Source organism: Thalassophryne amazonica, chromosome 12, assembly GCF_902500255.1.
Source record: "Thalassophryne amazonica chromosome 12, fThaAma1.1, whole genome shotgun sequence".
Classification (NCBI taxonomy): domain Eukaryota; kingdom Metazoa; phylum Chordata; class Actinopteri; order Batrachoidiformes; family Batrachoididae; genus Thalassophryne; species Thalassophryne amazonica.
The window spans coordinates 102359637-102384602 of NC_047114.1; the positions used below are offsets into that span (position 1 = coordinate 102359637).

General features: G+C 40.9%; 1 protein-coding gene across 1 annotated transcript in view; it reads right to left on the bottom strand.

Annotated features, from left to right (window-relative positions):
* afg3l2 (AFG3-like AAA ATPase 2) overlaps positions 1 to 24966 on the bottom strand; it is a 109815-nt gene that overhangs the window by 26038 nt on the left and 58811 nt on the right. Inside the window, exons 9-10 of the mRNA XM_034183678.1 lie at positions 19863 to 20000; positions 19622 to 19775 (exon numbers count right to left, since the gene is read on the bottom strand). Of these exons, the coding sequence (XP_034039569.1) occupies positions 19622 to 19775; positions 19863 to 20000 (292 nt within the window). The remainder of the gene's footprint in view (positions 1 to 19621; positions 19776 to 19862; positions 20001 to 24966) is intronic.

The window sequence follows — 24966 nt, forward strand, 5'->3', positions numbered from 1 at the left end:
GTCATTTCAAATTCAAATGTATTTATATAGCACATTTAAAACACAGCTGCAGCTGACCAAAGTGCTTCACAATAATAGCAATACAAAAGTGTAAAATATTAAAGGAAAAAAAATAAATAAATACTCTAAAATACAGAGCAAAATAGCAGAGCAAAGCATACACCACTTAGCCAGTGTTGAAAGCCAGGGAGAAGAGATGAGTTTTCAGTCTGGACTTAAACTGTCCCACAGACTCTGAGGACCTGACAGTCAGCGGAAGATCGTTCCAGAGTCGTGGCGCTGCCACAGAAAAGGCTCTATCAGCTCTGGATTTAAGCCTGGCTTTAGGAACAGCCAGGAGAAGCTGGTCAGCTGACCTCAGAGCCCTACGTGGAGTGTACGGCTGCAAGAGCTCACTCAGATTTCAGAGCTCAGCTGCTCGTCTGAGACTGAGTCTCTTCACCCAAAGTGATCAAACGGATTTATGTGATTATTAACCATCAGATGACAACGTAAAACCTCTTCAATCATTCTGAAGTTAGTTTGAAGCAGAAACGAGGTGATACTCAGCGACGCTTTGAAATGACCAACGCGCAGTGAACGCGTCAGCTAGCAGCTCGTGTAGCTATGGCGCTCTGATCACTTCCTCCGTGTTTTATGATGAAATAATGCTGACTTTATGTGGAAATGATCGTTGTAGAAAAGCTTCAGATATCTGTGGCTGAGACAGATGATGACTGGAGGCAGTTTGAAACAGAAACAAGGTGAAAATCCGTGAGACAGATGATGACTGGAGGCAGTTTGAAACAGAAACAAGGTGAAAATCCGTGAACCGCGGCTGATGACGCATGTGCAGTGAAGGCAGAGCGGACCGATTTTTAGGGGACCGTTCGATCGGCGACACTGGAAGACATTCTCTCAGTTCAATAAACAGTCACATTCTTTATTATTAAAAATAAAGTCAGGGGGAGACAGGGCTTTCCTAACGTAAGGAGAGTGTTAAATGTAACACACAGTAAAGCCCTTCTATCCCTAGATGCTGAGTGTTTTAGTTGAATAGATGTATCTCTTTGAAGTTTTGAAGAAATGTGGATGTGGATAGAATTTTATAAAACGGATAAAAACAAAAATTATAGAACAAGCCCATTGCAGAAATAAGAACTAACAGGAACATTTCAAAACCAACATAAATTAAAAGAGGCTGTAGAGGAGGCTGTCCACTCTCACCCCTGTTGTTTATATTAGCCACTGGGCCACTGGCAATCGCAATTCACATCCTCACCTCGCTGGTGTTACCGTCGGCCCCGCTGAGCACAGGATCTCACTATTGGCCGACAATGTTTTTTGTTCCTGTCAAAGCTGAGCAAATCTTTACTGTATATTTTAGAAATAATTACATCATACAGTGATTCCCGACCAGAGAGGAGAGAACACTGGATCACTGCTACAGCACGATACAAGGAGCTTATCACGCAGTGCCTCGTGCTGCGCTCGGCCTCTCTGACCACGAAATGATCCATCTGATCCCTGCATACAAACAGAGGCTGAAGCTCTTTAAACCTGTAGTGAGGACAATAAAACAGTGGACCGCTGACGCTGTGGAGGAGCTCCGCACATGCTTTGAAACCACAGACTGGGACTCAATGAGGTCTGCTTGTGAGAGTTTGGATGAGTATACGGACACTGTGACTCGTATATCCACTTCAGCGAGGACATTGTACCATCACGCACCAGGGTGAGTTATAACGATGAAACACCCTGGTTACTCCCAACTGAAACGGCTGTGGTTGGATAAGAAGGGAGGTTTTAAAAGAGTGGGACAAAGATTACTACAAAGAGGCCAAGTACAGGTTTAGCAAGGAAGTAGGCATTGCTAGATCACATTATTCTGAGAACACCAGGAACAGATCTCAGGAATGATGCAGCTTCGTGGGAAAAGTTTTAAGGTGGGTTTACACTGTGCGAGTTTTGGCCCTTTTTCAGCCGATTTTTTCACTGTGCGAGAATTTTTGGATGCGCCGAGTTTCAGCTTAATCGTGCGTCCTTCATCGTGCAGTTACATGGAGTAACAAGCTGCGTTTTAACATCTCACAACCACTCCCGATCAGGAATCGCTTATGGTCGGATGAAATCAAACCTGTTTGATATTTTGGTCGGCCGTCGTGGCTCGTGAGGGTTCGGCGCTGTTGAGCAGCGCTACAAGCGTCTACGCGCTGATTACCTCGCGCACTGTCCATGAGCAAACACCGGAAGGAGGAGCAAACAGTGATCTCATGTAAAGTCTTAGTTCCCTCGCAATAACCTAATATCATATTAAAGTTCTGCCTATCAGCGTGCAACAGTGAGTGGAATCAGCGGTGGGACACTGAACGTATGCACGCGCACACACAGCAGACAACAACAGGATTTTACGACAGATGAGGGAGGTAAGTTGCTGCACCTTGCACAGCTGTATGAGTCCATATGAATATAGTTTATACAACAGTGTAAGTAGCAACCCTGTATGAATGTTTGTTTTCTTTTTTTACTGTCCTCTCATGGATCATGTTGCTGTCTGCTGTGTTGTGCGCGCATTTACGTTCAGTTCCCCCCCACCTGATTTCACTCACTGTGCGCGCTGATAGGCATGAAATAAATTTTTTTTTAAAGAAAAAAAAAAAGCTTCCGACGTGTGGTTTTGAACGTACAATGTGAGCAGTCAGATCGCATCAGAGCATCGGGCTGTACAGTGTGAGAACATGAATCATGCGCTTGAAGTTAAACCCTGCAGTTATCTCACAGTTTGAGCTGGAGCAAGAACAATGCCTGAAAAATATCGTACAGTGTATGCCCAGCCTTAGGCAGATTACCAATTACAAGCCTAAAACCCCCCACTTCACAGACGACCTACAAACTGCAAATAGACTGAACGAGTTCTATTGTCGTTTTGATGGCCAGTTTAACAGCCCTCACACCTCCAGTCCAGAACATACCCAGCACACACATCCGCATGGGCATTCACTCTTCCACCTCCCCCACCCACCACACTTTAGCAGAGCCCAAAATATCAAGGACTTCCATCACAGAGCGCCCCTCCTCTCCCCCCGCCCCCACATATGCATATTTATGAAGATGAGGTCCAAAAGCAGTTTAGGAACGTAACAGCTCACAAAGCTCCTGGGCCAGATGATGTCTCACCTGCCACTCTGAGACACTGTGCTAATGAGCTTGCCCCAGTGTTACGACATATTCAACTCCTCACTGGAGGCTTGCCACGTGCCTGACTGTTTCAAAACCTCCATCATGTTCCTGTTTCCAACAAACCAAGGATCACTGGACTCAATGACTACAGACCGGTGGCATGACTTCTGTAGTCATGAAGTCATTTGAGCGTCTGGTTCTGTCCCACCTCAAATCTCTCACGGCCTCACTCTTGGACCCCTTGCAGTTGCTTACAGAGCCAATAGGTCTGTGGATGACGCCATCAATCTGGCTTTGCACTTCATTCTGCAGCATCTGGATTCCCCGGGAACCTACGCTAGGATCCTGTTTGGGACTTCAGTTCTGCCTTCATACCATCCTCCCAGTCTTCTCCAGGATCAGCTTTCCAGATGAATGTGCCTGATTCACCTGCAGGTCGATTGCCAATTCCTGAAGGATAGGAAGCAGCAAGTGAGGCTCTCCCGACCACAGTACTCCTCAGGGATGTCCTCTCCTCGCTTTTCTCCCTGTACACCAACTGCTGCACCTGTGATCACCAGTCTGTCAAGCTTATCAAGTAGCAGATGACACCACTCTTATCGGACTCATCTCTGATGGGGACGAGTCCGCCGACAGGCTGTGAGTCCAACGACTGGTTGTCCTGGTGCAGCTATAACAACTTGGTGCTGAACACAGAGAAGACAGTGGAGATTATTGTGGACTTCAGGAAGAACCAGCCCCTCTCCTCTTCATTACCTGGCAGAACAGCCCCATCACCATAGGACACCTTCTGTTTCCTGGGAATCACTCTAACCCAGGACCTCAAGTGGGAGTCCACCATTACTTCTGTTGTCAAGAAGGCCCAGCAGAGGATGTACTTCCTGCGGCAGTTGAAGAAATTCAACCTGCCAGCAAGGATCATGGTGCAGTTTTAACATGCTATCATCGAGTCCATCCTCACCACCTCCATCACCATGTGGTACGCTGGAGCCACCACCAGGGACATAAGAGACTACAGCGTATTGCGCTCTGCTGAGAAGGTGATTGGCTTCAACCTTCCATCTCTTCAGGACCTGTACATTCCAGGACACTGGGGCGTTCAGATCGGATAGAGCCGATCCTTCTCACCTGGATATAGCCTTTTTGACCTCCTCCCCTCAAGCAGGAGGCTGCGGGTCCCTTCGGACCAGAATCTCACGCCATAAGAACAGTGTTTCCCCTCTGCCGTTAGCCTCATCAACAAGAAACTTTTAGAACTCTAGATGTTGCTATCACCACCAACAACCCTGTGTTACTCTGTTTGCAGAGATCACATATATGTGTGTATATATATATATATATACAGTGAGGAAAATAGTATTTGAACACCTGCGGTTTTGCAAGTTCTCCCACTTAGAAATCATGGAGGGGTCTGAAATTTTCAATCTCAGGTGCATGTCCACTGTGAGAGACATAATCTTAAAAAAAAAAAAATCCGGAAATCACAATGTATGATTTTTTTAATCATTTATTTGTATGTTACTGCTGCAAATAAGTATTTGAACACCTGTGAAAATCAATGTTAATATTTAGACAGTAGCCTTTGTTTGTAATTACAGAGGTCAAACGTTTCCTGTAGTTTTTCACCAGGTTTTCACACACTGCAGCAGGATTTTGGTCCACTCCTCCATACAGATTTCTCTAGCTTTCAGGTTTGGCGTTTCAGCTCCTCCAAAGATTTTCTATTTAGTTCAGGTCTGGAGACTGGCCAGGCCACTCCAGGACCTTGAAATGCTTCTTAACGGACCCCCTCCTTAGTTGTCCTGGCTGTGTGTTGGGGTCATTGTCATGCTGGAAGACCCAGCCATGACCCATCTTCAATGTTTTACTGAGGGAAGGAGGGTTGTTTGCCAAAATCTCACAATACATGACCCCATCCATCCTCCCTTCAATACAGTGCAGTCGTCCTGTCCCCTCTGCAGAAGAGCACCCCCAGAGTATGATGTTTCCACCCCCATGCTTCACGGTTGGGATGGTTTTCTTGGGGTTGTTCTCATCCTGTAAACATGGTAAGTGGAGTTGATTCCAAAAAGCTCTATTCTGGTCATCTGACCACATGACCTTCTCCCATGCCTCCTCTGGATCATCCAGATGGTCACTGGTGAACTTCAAACGGGCCGACATGTGCTGGCTTGAGCAGGGGACCTTGCTGGCCTGCAGGATCTTAAACCATGACAGTATCATGTGTACTAATGTAACCTTTGTGACTGTGGTCCCAGCTCTCTTCAGGTCATTGACCAGGTCCTCCTGTGTAGTTCTGAGCTTTCTCAGAATCATCCTACCCCACAAAGTGAGATCTTGCATGGAATCCCAGACCGAGGGAGATGACAGTCATCTTGTGTTTTCCACTTTCTAATAAATAATCATAACAGTTGGTCTTCTACCAAGCTGCTTGCCTGTTGTCTTTAGTCCATCCCAGCTTTGTGCAGGTCTACAGTTTGTCCCTGGTGTCCTTTGACAGCTCTTTGGTCTTGGCTATGGTGGACAGGTTGGAGTGTGATTGATTGAGTGTGTGAACAGGTTCTTTTATACAAGTACAAGTTCAAACAGGTGCAATTAATACAGGTAAAGAGTGCAGAATAAGAAGGCTTCTTAAAGAAAATTAACAGGTCTGTGAGTGATTTTCAGCAGTACATACAAATAAATTATAAAACAAAAAAAAACAAAACAAACAAAAAAAAATCATACATTGTGATTTCCGGATTTTTTTTTTTTTTTAGATTATGTCTCTCACAGTGGACATGCACCTAAGATGAAAATTTCAGACCCCTCCATGATTCTAAGTGGGAGAACTTGCAAAACCACAGGGTGTTCAAATACTATTTTCCTCACTGTATATATATATATATATATTATATATATATATATATAGATATATATATATATATATATATATGTGTGTGTGTGTGTGTGTGTGTGTGTGTGTGATATATACATCTTATATATTTATCTTAGCTCATATACATTCTGTACATTTTGTAACAACTGTTATAGTGTATAGTTTTTATTATACGTATATTATTGTGTTTACGGCTCTACTTCATTTAATTTTTTTTTGTCTTCATTTAAATTTTTTTTTCTTTTTTTTTTTGTTTATGTTAGCACCAAGTACCGCAGCAATTTCCTAATGTTGGGAACTTGTTCACTAATATGGCAATAAACCTTTCTGATTCTGATATCGGCTATAAATTAGTCATTCTAATCCTCAATCTTACTACTGAATGCAGAAGATAGATAAATCCAATCCCAGAGACATTACAGTCCAATGTAGTAACACAATTTGAGTATTTGGGATATAAATTTGAACAAATTGCTGAAACAATTCTAACCCTAATGATGGTATAAGTGATTCTATGATAGATGGGTGTCATTAACAATGTCCATGATGGGGAGAATTAACACAATTAAAATGATATATCACCTACACTTATGTCTTCCAGAATGTTCCCTGCCACCTCCTCTGGGATTTTTCATGCAAATAAAGAAGATGTTAATATGGTTTATATGGAAAACAGAGATCCAGGCTTCGATGGTCCCAAATGTACTTGTTATATGACCGTGGAGGTGTAAAATGTCCAAGGTCCAGCTGTGCAGTTGAGATCTGTGACATTTCACTATCCCACAGACTCACCACACTGGGTGGACATGGAAGATCAAGGACTAAAATCAAACACTCCCTTCATATTTATATTCAAACTCAATTAAAGAACACAACAAGTATTTTAACTAGACACTGGTCTAGCAGTGGAAAATATCAACTAGATGTAAGTGAAGAGTTAATGGTCCGTGTCATCGGGCGACATGGCAGGAGGACATACAGCTGTTTATCATCCAAATATCACGGACAAAGTGACAAGAAGATCCAAAACCACTTACTTATGGAAGGAAATATTGTCTCCCTTGTTCCTCGTTTGTGGCTTTGTCAACATGCGCAGCTTTCCGGCATATTCCACCTGTTTCTTGAACTTCTATGCACGCAAATCACTAACTTGCCCAGAATTAAAATGGTGACCACGCCTCCTTGTCGGCACACGGCTCAGCGCTACTGTGCTCTCTAGTTCTTATATACAGCTCCATGGACTCAGATGAGGAGGATTGCTGACACTGTCAAGGAACATCAGACACCACATTTAGTCCATGTGGGGAGTTCTCTGGACATGATCTAGGACACAGGTGTCTCAGTGTGAAGGACCCCAGAGACTGGAGAAGGTCAAGGCCACGCCCACAGCATCACCTGACCAAGGCCACACTGTCAGTTTCACCTGGTTTCAAGAGTAGAGGTGAGGGTGAGCCGGTGGTCTGTGTGTACCTGTGGTGGTTCTGGGGTGCATGTTCTGAGACAGTCACAGAGGTGGGGATTTGTTCTTTGTGTTGTGACCGATGCTGTTTGAGATCTCCATGAGCCTGTGGTTGACTTTACACATGTTCAACATGTCTATCTCAGAGTGATGTCACAGTATAACGGCGAACTGAACCTCAGCAGTGGGTCGGCATGTTCCAGGAACCATCCAGCAACGGCATGGCCGGCCTCGTGGTATGCCACAGTTTTCTCCTCTGGCTGGAGGACCTGAGTCTTCTTCTCCAGACCTGATACAGGAAGAGCCAGATAATGTAATTAAGGCGGTTTGATGTACATCAGTTTCACGTGGCTGCAAGTCGACTTTCAGAGAAGATTTTGTGACAGGCTCACCGCCGATGACTCGCTCAATGGCCTGTTCAAAGTGTGTGGTGGTTGATGGCATCAGACAGGTGGCGAGCAGCGATCAGTGCCGCCTCATTACAAACATTAGCAATGTCAGCACCTAGCCAACAGAAAATGCCCAGTTAGTGCTCAGACGGCTAACGGACAGCGAACAGACATGGAGGCAAAGTCAAAGGAATAAAAAAAAAAAAGTAGTTGTTTACCGGAAAAGCCCGGTGTGAGAGCAGCCATCTCTTGGCGAGAGCGTCTTTGTCCATGTCTACTTCCAGCTTCAGAGGTCGGAGGTGAACTCTGAAAATGGACGCTCGTCCTTTGATGTCTGGCGGACCTGCAAATCACACATTGATATTCTTCCATTATTTTGGATGTGCCTCATGTGCCAGTATCCCCACAGCCGCCCAGCTCCTCACCCTGGACAACTCCAGAAAAACAGAGTGTCCAGGCCCTGCCCGGGAGTTCGGTTCCAGAGACCATGGTATGCGTGGAGGTGAGCCCAACTATTTCTAATTGATATCGCTCAACTGACCCAGGGTTCTCCTCAGAAATGTTCAGTATAGCGGCGCTGTTGTTAATTATCACCCGAGGTGGCGCATGTTGAGTCATTTTGACTGGTTTGAGATGCATTGAAAGCAAGAATAATAGTCAAAACAAATGACACTTGTGTTATAATATCAAAGTTCTTTTTTGCATTTTTCCTGTCTAAGTTAATAAAATAAATAACATTGAAAAGTTTAAAAACACATTAATATTTGATGGAAATAACATTTACTCTCTTCTTTAAAAATGACACACTGTACCTTAATCCAGCCAGACAGGCAGAGTTTTTTTTTTTTCTGTCATGTTGACAGTTTAGTTTTTTTCTTTTAACATTTCTGAGCGGGATTGCAAACTTTTTAAAAACAATATAACCGAATGAACGTTTCACTATTTCAGGACAAGTGTTTTAAGGCGCACTAGGTGAGGACCTCAAAAACTTTTTTGAAACAAATACAGGTAGTACAAAATATACTGACAGTGTGTGGGAGGCGTCAAAGCTTACGTTAGGGGGAAGCTGATAGCATATGGCTCAAAAAAGAAAAAGACAGCCTGCACAGAATCAAAGAATTGGAAAAAGAAATTTAGGAAATTAAGGAAATTAAGGAAATTAAATTAGCTGAACAATATACTGAACGCTCTATTGTGAAATTTGTGAATTGAAATTTCAACTGAATGAAATTTACAATAAAAAAAGTAGCGTACTCTTTGTTCCGCTTGAAAACCCACATTCTATGAAGGGGGAGAAAAGACTGGTAAAATATTGGCAAGACAAGTTAAGAAGCAAGATTTTTCTAATGCTATCCCTGCCATTAAAAGGGGGAAGCAATTTGGCCACATCGGTCTCTGAAATAAACAAAGTATTTCAAAATTATTATAGAAAATTATATACCTCTACAGTTTCTGGCACTGCGAGTCAAATAGAAGCTGAACTCTTCCTCTCCAGACTTACTTTACCTAAATGCTTCAGGAACATGTGGATCTGCTAGAGGGCTCAATAACTGAAGAAGAAATTAGAAAAGCAATTTCTATAACGAAAATGGGGAAATCGCCAGGTTATGACGGCCTCCCTGCAGAGTATTATAAAATGTATACTGATACTCTTGTACCTGTGTTACAAAAAGTGTATAAGGAGGCCTTTGAGAGGGGACAGATACCTGCTACATTTAATGAGGCATTGATATCTCTGATACCAAAGAAGGATAAGGATAATACAGAGCCATCAAACTATAGGCCGATTAGTTTGCTGAATACAGACTGTAAAATTCTCACTAAGATACTGGCCTCACGTCTACAACGAGTTCTAGGCACCATCATACATCAAAATCAAACAGGCTTTATGAAATCTCGATCTTCTTCGGACAACATCCGTAAATTACCTGTACATGATAGGTTAAGCCAGGTCAATAAATTTACCTATAGCATCCTTCTCCCTGGATGCGGAGAAGGCATTTGACAAAGTTCAATGGCCCTTTCTCTTCTTGGCTTTGTCAAAGTTCGGCTTTGGGCCATGTTTTATAAATTGGGTGAAATTATTGTATAAGGAACCAAAGGCAGCAATAATATCCAATGGTACTACCTCATCCTTCTTTGAATTATCACATGGGGCCCCGCCAAGCCTGCTCATTGAGCCCCCTCTTGTTCCTCATATTTATAGAAAACTTTAGCTGTGAGCATTAGAGCAAGTAAGAATATTAAGGGTGTGTTTTGTGGGCAACAGGAAAACAAGTTGCTTCTCTACACTTAGGATATTTTAGCTATCATCGCTGAACCTCTTTCTTCCTTACCGTATCTGATGAGCACTACAGAGTCTTTCTCAGGGGTATCGGGATATAGAGTTAATTGGGACAAGTCCGATGCAATGCCTTTGTCTTTCGTCTGTCATCCATACATGTAGAGAGATTTAAATTCAAATGGGTACCAAAGGGAATGAAGTATTTGGGAATCAAACTTTGTCAAAATATGGAGGACATGCCTTAGTTTAACTTTGATCCAGTGTTGCTTAAAATTAGGACAAATTTAGAAAAATGGGAACAACTACCAATTTCACTCTGGGGTAAGATTAATTAAAATGATTATATCCCCTCAGTTCAACTACCTATTAATGATGATGCCATTGTAATACCATTGTTGCCACAGTTACTTTGAAAAAGTAATCCAATTACTGATTACTCCTTCAAAAAGTAACTTAGTTACTTTACTGATTACTCAATTGGAAAAGTAAACTAAGTTAGATTACTAGTTTACTTTTTTAGTTACTTTCCCCAGCTGCCCACAACAACCCACATCAACATGACAAGTACTGTTTGCCAAAACTCACTTATTTAGTCACCCTTTCTTGACTCAATGAAAATAATACTTGTTTTATAAAAAGTAAAATAAAGACCTCTTTCTTGACCTCATATTTAACTGTTGACAGCACTGTAACAGTTAAAACTTACAATTTCAAACCTACATTGTTTATAAATGTAACTATTAAATTCTAACATTTTTTCTAACATTTAATTCTCTCTAAACATTTACTTGTTGAATTATTATTATTTTAAGCAATATTAGTAGGTGTAGTAAAAAAGGCTTCAAACTGGACCTTTAATCTAGGGGTAGTTGTGGGGGCACATCCCTCCCCCACGCCCCATCCCATCTGGATTCGCCCCTGCTTTGGCGTTTGAGCACAAAGAATAGATAACATTTATTTATGCAGAAACATGACCAGATTTACAGGTAAGAAGTTTTATTGTGTTTTCCACATCATCTGGTCCTCAGAAAGAAGAGTTTAGGTGCATTTGAGTGGAAATAGTGTTAGTTGTTGACGCGTCGCGGAGGATCAGCTGTTTTAGTGAGCAGATACGGTGCAGCTCAGAATTCTAAATAAAGGAGGAAAAAAGTATAAAAATGTCCTTTGTAAAGCTCAGTGCAGGTGTGCTGAGCACCGCGCTTTAAGAGGTGAGGACGAGTTGAGCAGCTGCAAAAAAACGTGGATGAAAAGCTCACAGCTCACTTAAAGTGGACAGTTCAGTTGAACTACTCCGAACCTCCTGCCCACAGACCAAGTTTAATTGCTGCTATCGACCCATAATGAAAAATAATAGTAACGCACAGTGACATGGAGAAGTAACTTTAATCTGATTACTGATTTGGAAAGATTAACGCGTTAGATTACTCGTTACTAAAAAAAGTGGTCAGATTAGAGTAACGCGTTACCGGCATCACTGTGTAATACCATTGACTATCTTTAAACAGTATGAAAACTTACTTAAACAGTTTTTATGGGAGGGTAAAAAAGCCAGAATTAAAATGACCAAACTGTATGCACCAAGGGAGAAGGGTGGCCTGGACTGCCTGACCCAATTTTATACTACTTATCATGTGAAATGGTCAAACTAGTGAAATACTGGGAGCAGACTGGGGGAGGACTAGATTGGTTGATGTTAGAAACTGATATCTGCACTCCTTTTGAGCCAAAACACAAATTATCGCAAAAAAATGACTCCACAAACCCAGTTCTTATACATTCTGGTCAGGTTTGGCTGAAAGTACATAAAATAATTAAACAATCCCATTCTGTTCAAAAATATGCATCACTTTGGAACAATCCTTCTATTTGTATTGATAAGAAACCTGTGTTTTGGGGAAAGTGGCATTCCTGTGGCATTCATACCATCGGAGATTTATACAGAGATGAGCATTTCATGTCCTATGCAGAACTTGTTCGCAATTTTAAACTGGAAGGGAAGGAAAATTTTTGGAAATATCTACAAATGAGACATTGTGTGACATCCATATTTAAAGAGGGGCGGTGAGAATCTCATTCTAGATTTTATTAAGTTGCCACGGGAACGTCACACTGCCTCTCAATTCTACATGTTGCTGAATAATGATAGAAGTGGTGATTCTTCAAATATCAAAATGCTATGGCAGAGGGATCTTGACATGGAAATCTCACAAGACAAATGGTTGGATATCATGTCAAAAAATGGTAAATATGTGAAGGAAGCCAGAAGCAAATGCATACAGTATAAAATTTTAAATGGGTACTATCACACTCCGGCTTGGCACATAGCATGAAACTTATGCCTGATAATTTTTGCTGGAAATGTAAAACTGAAGGTGAGACGTTTATACATTGCTTTGGGAATGTTCTGCCGTTTTCTCCATTTTGGACTAAAATCATTGCTATTCTGAAAAGGTGGTGCAGATCGAGGTGCCTTTAAACACCAGAACCTGTGCTTACTGGGAGACAGGTCACAAGTTCCCAACATCCCCAAGGCTACTTTCTCTGTGCTCAGGTTGGACTTGTAACAGCATCAAGAATAATTTTGAGACATTGGAGGACTGCCACTCATCCCAATTGAAAGACTGTTAACAGCAATGGCAGAAACTGCTTCTTATGAGACTATGCTTAACAGACTGAGACAACACAGAGGACAAGGACACAGACTGGGACAACTTTTGGAATCATTTAAAATCGCAGGACACTACAGGTAACATTTAAATAGTAATTGACTTCAGGTAAAAGGTCAGGATCTTCATGTATTCATGTATGAGATTAAAATTCAATGATGTTATTAAACCGTCCATGTAACACTATGAAATAGGGAGGGGGAGGGACATGCAACCAGCCAATTGTTTTATTTTTTTATTTATTTATTTATTTTGTTTTTATTATCATCATTTTTATCCTGTACATTGTTGTACATTTTTTGTGTATTTTGCTAAGTTAAAAATCCATAAAAACTTAAATTACAAAAAACATATAACCTCTAATTGTCTTGTTGAACAAGAGATAAATCTGGACTGATTTCATTGTCAAATCAAAATCAAATTTATTACAAAGTAACTTCTCACATACAGTAGTGTTCAGAATAATAGTAGTGCTATGTGACTAAATCCAGGTTTTGAGTATATTTCTTATTGTTACATGGGAAACAAGGTACCAGTAGATTCAGTAGATTCTCTCAAATCCAACAAGACCAAGCATTCATGATATGCACACTCTTAAGGCTATGAAATTGGGCTATTAGTAAAAAAAAAAGAAGTAGAAAAGGGGGTGTTCACAATAATAGTAGTGTGGCATTCAGTCAGTGAGTTCGTCAATTTTGTGGAGACAAACAGGTGTGAATCAGGTGTCCCCTATTTAAGGATGAAGCCAGCACCTGTTGAACATGCTTTTCTCTTTGAAAAGCCTGAGGAAAATGGGACGTTCAAGACATTGTTCAGAAGAACAGCGTAGTTTGATTCAAAAAGTTGATTGGAGAGGGGAAAACTTATACGCAGGTGCAAAAAATTATAGGCTGTTCATCTACAATGATCTCCAATGCTTTAAAATGGACCAAAAAAAAAAAAAAAACAGACGCTGGAAGAAAACGCAAAACAACCATCAAAATGGATAGAAGAATAACCAGAATGTCAAAGGCTCACCCATGATTCAGCTCCAGGATGATCAAAGGACAGTCCTGGAGTTACCTGTAAGTGCTGTGACAGTTAGAAGACGCCTGTGTGAAGCTAATTTATTTGCAAGAATCCCCCGCAAAGTCCCTCTGTTAAATAAAAGACGTGCAGAGAGGTTACAATTTGCCAAAGAACACATCAACTGGCCTAAAGAGAAATGGAGGAATATTTTGTGGACTGATGAGAGTAAAATTGTTCTTTTTGGGTCCAAGGGCCACAGACAGTTTGGGAGACAACCCCCAAACTCTGAATTCAAGCCACAGTTCACAGTGAAGACAGTGAAGCATGGTGGTGCAAAGCATCATGATATGGGCATGTTTTCTCCTACTATGGTGTTGGGCCTATATATCACATACCAGGTATCATGGATCAGTTTGGCTATGTCAAAATACTTGAAAGAGGTCATGTTGCCTTATGCTGAAGAGGACATGCCCTTGAAATGTGTGTTTCAACAAGACAATGACCCCAAGCACACTAGTAAACCAGCAAAATCTTGGTTCCAAACCAACAGAATTAATGCCTTGCAGATGTGAAGAAATCATGAAAAACTGTGGTTATACAACTAAATACTAGTTTAGTGATTCACAGGATTGCTAAAAAAGCAGTTTGAACATAATAGTTTTGAGTTTGTAGCGTCAACAGCAGATGCTACTCTTATTGTGAACACCCCCTTTTCTACTTTTTTTTTTTACTAATAGCCCAATTTCATAGCCTTAAGAGTGTGCATATCATGAATGCTTGGTCTTGTTGGATTTGTGAGAATCTACTGAATCTACTGGTACCATTGTTTCCATGTAACAATAAGAAATATACTCAAAAAACCTGGATTAATCTTTTTAGTCCATAGCACGACTATTAGTCTGAACACTCCTGTACAAGTAATTGATCTGGTGTCATTGGTGCCGAAACAACAATAATAAAAAGAAATGAATAAAAAAAAAAACACTTCTGTAAGAAGTAGATCTGCTCTTTTAAAGATGAAACCCTGGATGAAAAACTTTCTGAATCACTTTCGTTCCCTGAGGCTGTGTGCTGAAGATGATCACTGATTAAATTCCTCTCCCTCTCTCTCCCCTGTAAATAAAGCCTTCATGTGTCACTAGCTACGCAGCAGAAGGAGCTCTTTTATTGGAAGACTTTGACAGAGTTTTGTTCTTTCACTCTCTGAGCGCTGGGCGCTGTGACTCTGCTCGGCTGGCGGGGTGTGTGTTGTGTGGGGGGGGGGGGGGGGGGGGGGTGCAGCAGCAGCATATAACCCGTTGTGGTAACAGTATAATGGCGCCACGCCGTTGTTCCATTGTCTGGGGAGAACCCTGGCACTGCACAAGCTCAGGCTCCTCCCCACTAGAGAGGTGACATGCCAAGTTTTAAAGAGTCAAGTTCCATAACACAGTGTCAGTCCATGTGGCCATTTGCTCCAGTCCACTGCCCAAAAAACAGCACAACAGACCTGTTACCCTCCCCCTGAGAGTAGAGAGCCCAGATGAAGTGACACCATGTTCGTTCTTTGGGCTAAGCCTGAGTGAGTCCCATGGTTGTCGACCACAGCCACCAGACACTCACCTGTGAGCTCTCCCACAGGCTTTACTCCAGGAGGAGGGCCCCGTCTCCCTGATCCTGGTGAGGTGACTTCATCCCTGTGTCTGCACAGTCATAACGGGTCATTTGAATCACCCTTTGTCTGTCTCCTCACCTGGGAAAAATTTGCAGAGGGTGGCCGTAGCAGGAGGGCTAATTGCTCCAGACAACATAGCTCCCAGTATCACATAAGTCTGCCCCCCCCCAAGATCCAGGGAGGGGGGCCAAAACTTTTACTTGCATGTTTTTGAATAAACGGTTCAAACTGTCATGGAGAAGAAAGAGCAGAGCAGAAGGCAAGACTCTCAATTTACCAGTCGTTTACGCTCCCATCCTCAACTACAGTCATAAACTTTGAGTAACGAGCAAAAACATAAGACGTGTATACAGTGGTGGAAATGAGATTCCTGTCAGGTATCTTGGCTTACACCCCCAGACAGGGTGAGAAGCTCAACTGCCCAGGAGGGAATCTGAGTGGAGCTGCCATCTCTTCAAATTAAAAGTAGCCATATGGTTCAGGCATCTGGTGAGGATGGCCCCTGGTCATCTCCAAGGGAAGGTCACCTGCGGGGAGAGGCCCAGAGGAAGATCTAGGACATGCTGGAGGGATTATGTTTACCAGCTGGCTTGGGAATGCCCAGGAAGTGTTACAGGACTTGGCTGGGGATAGGGAAGTGTGGGAGGAGTTGCTTGCTTCTGCCACCGCGACCCGGACAAGTGGCAGAAAATGAATGAATGAATGTTAAAACTTCTCTCCCGTGATGCTGCTTTATTTGTACATTAATTTGTGTTGTTAAGCACATTTTACATCCGCCGAGGACATAAAATCATCGCCATTTGTTTGTCTGCCTGTTAGCAGGATTACGTCAAAACTACTTCATGGATTTTCACCAAATTTTTTCCACTGATTGATATTAAGGCCTGGAAGACTTTTGGAGGTGATTCAGATCTAGAATGGCGGACGTCAGTCAGCTCTGATTGCTCTCGTTTATGATGTGAAAATGTTTATTTTTTGTTTTGTTTTAAATAAATTGATCATTCTTGTACACATTTTTAAGTCTTGCTGAGTTTATGTTTCTTTGAAGTTTGATGATCAAACTGGAACTCACAATATAAATCTGTCTGTCGAACCGTCCGGGCCTCATTAGTGCCGGGTCCAGGATGTCCGGTCTGTTGGTTCCTGCCAGAACCACCACGTTGCTGGCTGTGTTGAACCCTGAGGAAAGGCTGCAATTAGACCAAAAAAAAAAAAGACCCAAAGATCCACCAGGACCCCAAAGGCCCCCCTCAAAAAACAATTATACAACCCCTGGCAATAATTATGGAATCACAGGCCTTGGAGGATGTTCATTCAGTTGTTTAATTTGTAGAAAAAAAGCAGATCACAGACATGACACAAAACTAAAGTCATTTCAAATTGCAACTTTCTGGCTTTAAGAAACACTATAAGAAATCAGGAAAAAAAAATTGTGGCAGTCAGTAACAGTTACTTTTTTAGACCAAATATGGACTCGCACAATTCTGAGGAAAAAATTATGGAATCACCCTGTAAATTTTTATCCCCAAAACTAACACCTGCATCAGATCAGATCTGCTCGTTAGTCTGCATCTAAAAAGGAGTGATCACACCTTGGAGAGCTGTTGCACCAAGTGGACTGACATGAATCATGGCTCCAACACGAGAGATGTCAATTGAAACAAAGGAGAGGATTATCAAACTCTTAAAAGAGGGTAAATCATCACGCAATGTTGCAAAAGATGTTGGTTGTTCACAGTCAGCTGTGTCTAAACTCTGGACCAAATACAAACAACATGGGAAGGTTGTTAAAGGCAAACATACTGGTAGACCAAGGAAGACGTCAAAGCGTCAAGACAGAAAACTTAAAGCAATATGTCTCAAAAATCGATAATGCACAACAAAACAAATGAAGAACGAATGGGAGGAAACTGGAGTCAACGTCTGTGACCGAACTGTAAGAAACCGCCTAAAGGAAATGGGATTTACATACAGAAAAGCTAAACGAAGCCATCATTAACACCTAAACAGAAAAAAAAAAAAAACAAGGTTACAATGGGCTAAGGAAAAGCAATTGTGGACTGTGGATGACTGGATGAAAGTCATATTCAGTGATGAATCTCGAATCTGCATTGGGCAAGGTGATGATGCTGGAACTTTTGTTTGGTGCCGTTCCAATGAGATTTATAAAGATGACTGCCTGAAGAGAACGTAATTTCCACAGTCATTGATGATATGGGGCTGCATGTCAGGTAAAGGCATTGGGGAGATGGCTGTCATTACATCATCAATAAATGCACACGTTTACATTGATATTTTGGACACTTTCTTATCCCATCAATTGAAAGGATGTTTGGGGATGATGAAATCATTTTTTCAAGATGATAATGCATCTTGCCATAGAGCAAAAACTGTGAAAACATTCCTTGCAAAAGACACATAGGGTCAATGTCATGGCCTGCAAATAGTCCGGATCTTAATCCAATTGAAAATCTTTGGTGGAAGTTGAAGAAAATGGTCCATGACAAGGCTCCAACCTGCAAAGCTGATCTGGCAACAGCAATCAGAGAAAGTTGGAGCCAGATTGATGAAGAGTACTGTTTGTCACTCATTAAGTCCATGCCTCAGAGACTGCAAGCTGTTATAAAAGCCAGAGGTGGTGCAACAAAATACTAGTGATGTGTTGGAGCGTTCTTTTGTTTTTCATGATTCCATCATTTTTTCCTCAGAATTGAGTGATTCCATATTTTTTTCCTCTGCTTGGTCTAAAAAAGTAACCGTTACTGACTGCCACAATTATTTTTCCTGATTTCTTATAGTGTTATAAGTTGCCATTTGAAATGACTTTTTAGTTTTGTGTCATGTCTGTGATCTGCTTTTTTTCTACAAAATTAAACAACTGAATGAACATCCTCCGAGGCCGGTGATTCCATCATTTTTGCCAGGGGTTGTACTTCTCAGATCCACACACTTTGCAACTAATTTGAACTTGTTCAGCTGGGTTTGTGGAAAAAAAATAGACAGAAAACTATATTACATTAAAAAAAAATAAATAAATAAAAAACAAACACCCACCTTATCCTGTTTTGTCTGCAGGTTTTTTGGGATATTTTCAAGGTCAAACGCAACACCAAGTCAATGCAATTAAAACTGGCTTTGAAAAGTCTGTTGGTGTTTCTGGGGATGAATTAGTTATGAGTCACACTCAGCAGTGAGGGCAGGAACCAAAAGAACCTTTCACGGAACACGGTTACGTATAAACACACCTGCAGTGACAACTGTTCAAAGGAAGAGATCTGAGGAAGCACTAAAACCCATCCTCTGCTTCTTCCATTTAAAGATTTTAAACTGTATGTTGAAGAACCTGGACAGGATTCTTGTGCACGTGTGCACTGAAAAGAAGAGCGATTTATAAAGATCCACAAGTACATGGGTGATTCTTTAACTACGGGCACTATTGGCCTTGTAAATGTAATTTCCACCACACCATTGCCTTACACTATAAAGCGCCTTGGGGCAACTGTTTGTTGTGATTTGGCGCTATATACATGTGCACTGATGTCACTGTTTATCTCCATAGAAACTACCCAAACAATCTTTCATACAAACTGTTTAGGGACATTACAGTGTTGTGGTGGAAATTACGGCAATAGTGTGGGACAACTACAACATTGTTTAAAAAAAATGCACAACAGTTGTATGACATTGAATACCCCAATTATGTTTTGATTATTTTACTGATATTTTATTCAGAGATTTTAAAACATTAGAAAAAATGTTTCTTTACCATTCATTTTTATCATTGAAGATCAAAAGTCTGGGTGTGGGACAAGCACAAAACAGCAATATTTGCATATAATGATGCTGAAAAAAGGTGAAAAAGTCATCATAGACTACTAGAACAAATTTCTTAACAGACTTTCATTGTAAAGATAACTATAAAAGTGTGAAATTTCCCCTTTTTTCTGTTTTTCATACAATATGATCAAAGGACATAATAAGTGCCCGTAGTCTAAGAATCACCCACATGCGCTTACATCTGCATGCGACAAGAACCGCGACGCTCTCACTGCCTGAACCATCTTACACACAAATCCTCATGAGCTCCAAAAAGCCCTCCTCTTCCCATGGCTCCCAGCACCCACCATCCATCTCCACCAGCAGCTGGTTCAGTGTGTTTTCTTGCTCGCTCTGCGCCCCAAAGTTTCCTCGCCCTCGTTTGCGCCCCACAGCATCGATCTCATCAATGAAGAGGATGCAGGGTGCGTTTTTTCTCGCCATGACAAACAGGTCTCTGACCTATGGAGGACATGGCAGCAGACTGTTGGTTGTGATCCTTCACCCAGAGCGTGCGTGTGTGTGCATGTGTTTGTGCACAGTCCCCACCCTGGCAGGGCCGACGCCCACAAACATCTCCAGAAACTCTGAGCCATTGACCGTAATAAATGGGACATTGGCTTCACCAGCTGTTGCTTTGGCCAGCAGAGTCTTTCCTGTTCCTGGAGGACCTGTTAAAATGGCCCCCTGGATACAAACAAACAAACATTCAAAAGATAAACACCATATGAACACAGTCACAGCTTGACCTGCAAGGTTTTGGATTGTCAAGAGCACAGTTTTTAATTACTTCTAACATTTTTCGTATAATTGATGTTTTCCTCATTCTTAGCTCATATTTTCCTGTGGGGTCCCTCAAGGATCTATTGTTGGTTCCATCTTGTTTTCCATGTACACGATGCCATCAGAAAAAAAAAAATTCCTCAATATTTCTTATCATCACTATCTATATATTAAAAGCCAAGTGGCCTCTGTGTACATGCGTGAGTGTGTATGGATTAAATCATGGACATGGACTGGGGAGAGCTGACATTTGCCATTTGGTATGTTTATGTATTTTGGGTCAAGGATGAAAATAGTGAAAACAGAATTTTGCTAGAACTAATATTTTTCTGGACTCACACGCCATTCCAGCAGGGGGTGGTAAATCATCTACATATTAAAAATGAAGTGACCTCTATAAATTCTATGCAAAGTGGCAAACCACCTGATCCAGATGGACTGCCAGTTGAATTTTATAAGACTTTTTCAGCTAAACTATCCCCTTTTTTAAGTAAACTTTTTGAAGAAATCTTCACCACACAAAAATTACCTCACACCATGAATCAAGCTACTATCATTGTTTTGCCCAAAAAGGAAAGGACCCTTGAGACTAACTCTTATCGGCCAATAAGTCTGCTTTGCTGTGATTACAAAATCCTCCCAAAAGTTCTGTCTCACCGTCTTGAAACAGTGATGCCTAAAATAATTGACCCAGACCAATCAGGTTTTATATTAGGGAGATTCTTCCCACTCCACCCGTCAGCCGGAGGTTGTAATTTCTTTAGATGCTGAAAAGGCATTTGATTGGGTGGCGTGGGAATATGTATTTACTACCTTGGACAAATTTGGATTCGGCCCAACCTTTATATCTTGGGTCAAAAAATTTTTTCCAACACCACTGGCGGCAATACACACCAACTCTGTGCCATCAAGTTATTTCCTGTTGCACCGTGGCACGAGACAGGGTTGTTGCCTGTCACCATTCCTTTTTGACTTGGCCATAGCACCTTCGGCCATTGCCCTGAGAATGGATGATAGGATTAGTGGTGTGTCTAGACATGGCAGGATACACAAGGTGTCACTTTATGCGGATGACCAGCCCTCATTGACATATTAGACACAAATGGCAATATATGAGGGTACAAACTAAATTTTTCCAAAACTACTTTGTTCCTGATTAATGATTTGGCAAAAATTAATAGACTTTACTTCTTTCCCTTTCAACAGTGATGAAGAACTCACATATTTAGGAGTCAAAGTTACACATCTGTATAAAGCTCTCTATCTGTATAATTTTAAAACATTGTCAGAACGCACCAAACAAGATTTGTCACAATGGTCTACATTACCTATTTCTTTGGCTGGAAGAGTGAATACAATTGACAGTCCTACCACGCTTCCTGTATCTATTTCAAATGTTGCCCTTTTTCTACCCAAATCTGTGTTTAAGGAGATAGACACCTTGATTTCATCTTTTGTATGGAATAAATTGGTCCCAAGAATGAGGAAAATGTTTCTGGAGGTACCCAGGCCAGCAGGTGGTCTGGGCTTGCCCTGCTTCATTAAGTACTATTGGGCTGCAAATAAAAGTAAAATAATATACTGGATATCACCGTGGGGTAATAATCAGAGTCCAGTTTGAGCTAATATGGAACTGTATAGTAATCCAGGAATTTGCCCTATTTCTTTATTAAGTTCTGCGATCCCTACAGGTCCACAACCTCAGATCATTTTTTCCTCTATTGAACAATCACCTTTTTCGGCCATCTCAATTTAATTCTGCATTTCAAATCTGGCACAATAACAGTCTAGTCTTTTTTAAAGACCCTTTTAAAAATAGAGCATTTATGTCATTTGAAATGGTACAAAAAAAAAAAAAAAAATCCAGAAATCTCACTTTTTTAGATTTTTTAAAATTAGAAGTTAAATATTTTCATTTCCCGGGCTCACTTTCTAAGAATGTCACAGATGACGTGTTAAACTTAAACCCTTACACTAAAAGGTAGTATCTCAAAAATTTATACTATGATTCAGAATATTAGCTCACCCTCTTGGAATAAAACTAAATTAGCGTGGGAAAAAGATTTAAATATTGACCTCTCTAGGTCATCTTGGCAATATTGCTTAGAATGTATTCACACTTCCTCTGCCTGTATTGGACAATGTCTGATCCAGTTCACAGAATTGCATTGCTTACATTACCAAAATGACAAACTTTCTAAAATCTATCCCAATGTCAGTCCTGTATGTTTAAGGTGTCATCGGGGTCCAGTGACTACAGGACATACGTTTTGGCACTGTCAATCACTGAAAATGTTCTGGAAAAATGTTTTTCGTGTCATTTCATACATGTGCGGGAAAGCAGTGATACCTTCCCCATATACTTCCATCTTCGGAGTCCTTCCGCCTGAGACCACTGTTCCTAGACCACAAGCAAGGGTTATATATTTTGCCTCATTAATGTTACAAAGACTCTTTCTTCTCCAGTGGAAATCAGACAAACCTCCTTCATTTGATGGCTGGATGAAGGAAACGCTGCCCATGCTGCAGCCAGAAAAACTGAGATATTGCAGAGCTCACCGTCAGGCGAAATTCTGGGTGATTTGGTCTCCTTTTTTGATTATGTAAAAAAAACACCACAAATTCAACATCTCCTTTTTGTCAATACAGAAAACATAAATGTAATGGAGCAGTGTTTTTTGTTTTTGTTTTTTTCTTGTGACTATTTTATAAATGTTTTTATATATTTATACATTTATTATTACTAGGTTGTACTGCAATTATTACTATCTTTTTATCTTTTCTCCCTCTCTCTTTTTAGTTTATCTGTCTTGCTTGGGGGTGGGAGGCTTTGTGGGTGGGGGGAGCAAAAGATTATGTGTGTGTATTGTGTTCTGGTTCTTGTAAAATGAAAAGTTATAAATAAAGTTAAAAAAAAAAAAAAAAAAAAAAAAATGAAGTGACCTCTGTGTACATGCGTGTGCGCCTTTGAACAAGGACAAACTGCGGAGAGCTAACATTTGCCGCTTGGTAGGTTTATGTATTTTGGGTCAAGGATGAATGCTACAAAAATGGAACGTTGATTGGACTAATATATTTGGAGAAATGACGGCTATTACGTAACAACAGTGAACAATGGATGTTGATCATTATTACATTCTGGAATCACACGCCATTCCAACTCATAGAAACTTTGCTTAATTTATTACCGCCCTTGAAAAATGTCAGCTACTTATTTTATAAACATGACCCAATCTGGACTCCATGGATCCCCATGGGCAACACACTAGCGTCCATTTTATCTCTCTTCTTTTGAAGCCAAAATAAGGAAATAAAACAAAATAAATATGTGGACGACATTTTACTTCGCTCTGAAAACTCTTCCCGTCTCTTCTCCTTTTCATGTGTGTTTGCATTGTGGATACTACAACCCCTGGCAAAAATTATGGAATCACCGGCCTCGGAGGATGTTCATTCAGTTGTTTAATTTTGTAGAAAAAAAGCAGATCACAGACATGACACAAAACTAAAGTCATTTCAAATGGCAACTTTCTGGCTTTAAGAAACACTATAAGAAATCAGGAAAAAAAATTGTGGCAGTCAGTAACGGTTAATTTTTTAGACCAAGTAGAGGGAAAAAAATATGGAATCACTCAATTCTGAGGAATAAATTATGGAATCATCCTGTAAATTTTCATCCCCAAAACTAACACCTGCATCAAATCAGATCTGCTCATTAGTCTGCATCTAAAAAGGAGTGATCACACCTTGGAAAGCTGTTGCACCAAGTGGACTGACATGAATCATGGCTCCAACATGAGAGATGTCAATTGAAACAAAGGAGAGGATTATCAAACTCTTAAAAGAGGGTAAATCATCACGCAATGTTGCAAAAGATGTTGGTTGTTCACAGTCAGCTGTGTCTAAACTCTGGACCAAATACAAACAACATGGGAAGGTTGTTAAAGGCAAACATACTGGTAGACCAAGGAAGACATCAAAGCGTCAAGACAGTAAACTTACAGCAATATGTCTCAAAAATCGAAAATGCACAACAAAACAAATGAGGAACGAATGGGAGGAAACTGGAGTCAACGTCTGTGACCGAACTGTAAGAAACTGCCTAAAGGAAATGGGATTTACATACAGAAAAGCTAAGCGAAAGCCATCATTAACACCTAAACAGAAAAAAACAAGGTTACAATGGGCTAAGGAAAAGCAATCGTGGACTGTGGATGACTGGATGAAAGTCATATTCAGTGATGAATCTTGAATCTGCATTGGGCAAGGTGATGATGCTGGAACTTTTGTTTGGTGCCGTTCCAATATAAAGATGACTGCCTGAAGAGAACATGTAAATTTCCACAGTCATTGATGATATGGGGCTGCATGTCAGGTAAAGGTACTGGGGAGATGGCTGTCATTACATCATCAATAAATGCACAAGTTTACGTTGATATTTTGGACACTTTTCTTATCCCATCAATTGAAAGGATGTTTGGGGATGATGAAATAATTTTTCAAGATGATAATGCATCTTGCCATAGAGCAAAAACTGTGAAAACATTCCTTGCAAAAAGACACATAGGGTCAATGTCATGGCCTGCAAATAGTCCGGATCTTAATCCAATTGAAAATCTTTGGTGGAAGTTGAAGAAAATGGTCCATGACAAGGCTCCAACCTGCAAAGCTGATCTGGCAACAGCAATCAGAGAAAGTTGGAGCCAGATTGATGAAGAGTACTGTTTGTCACTCATTAAGTCCATGCCTCAGAGACTGCAAGCTGTTAGAAAAGCCAGAGTTGGTGCAACAAAATACTAGTGATGTGTTGGAGCGTTCTTTTGTTTTTCATGATTCCATCATTTTTTCCTCAGAATTGAATGAGTCCATA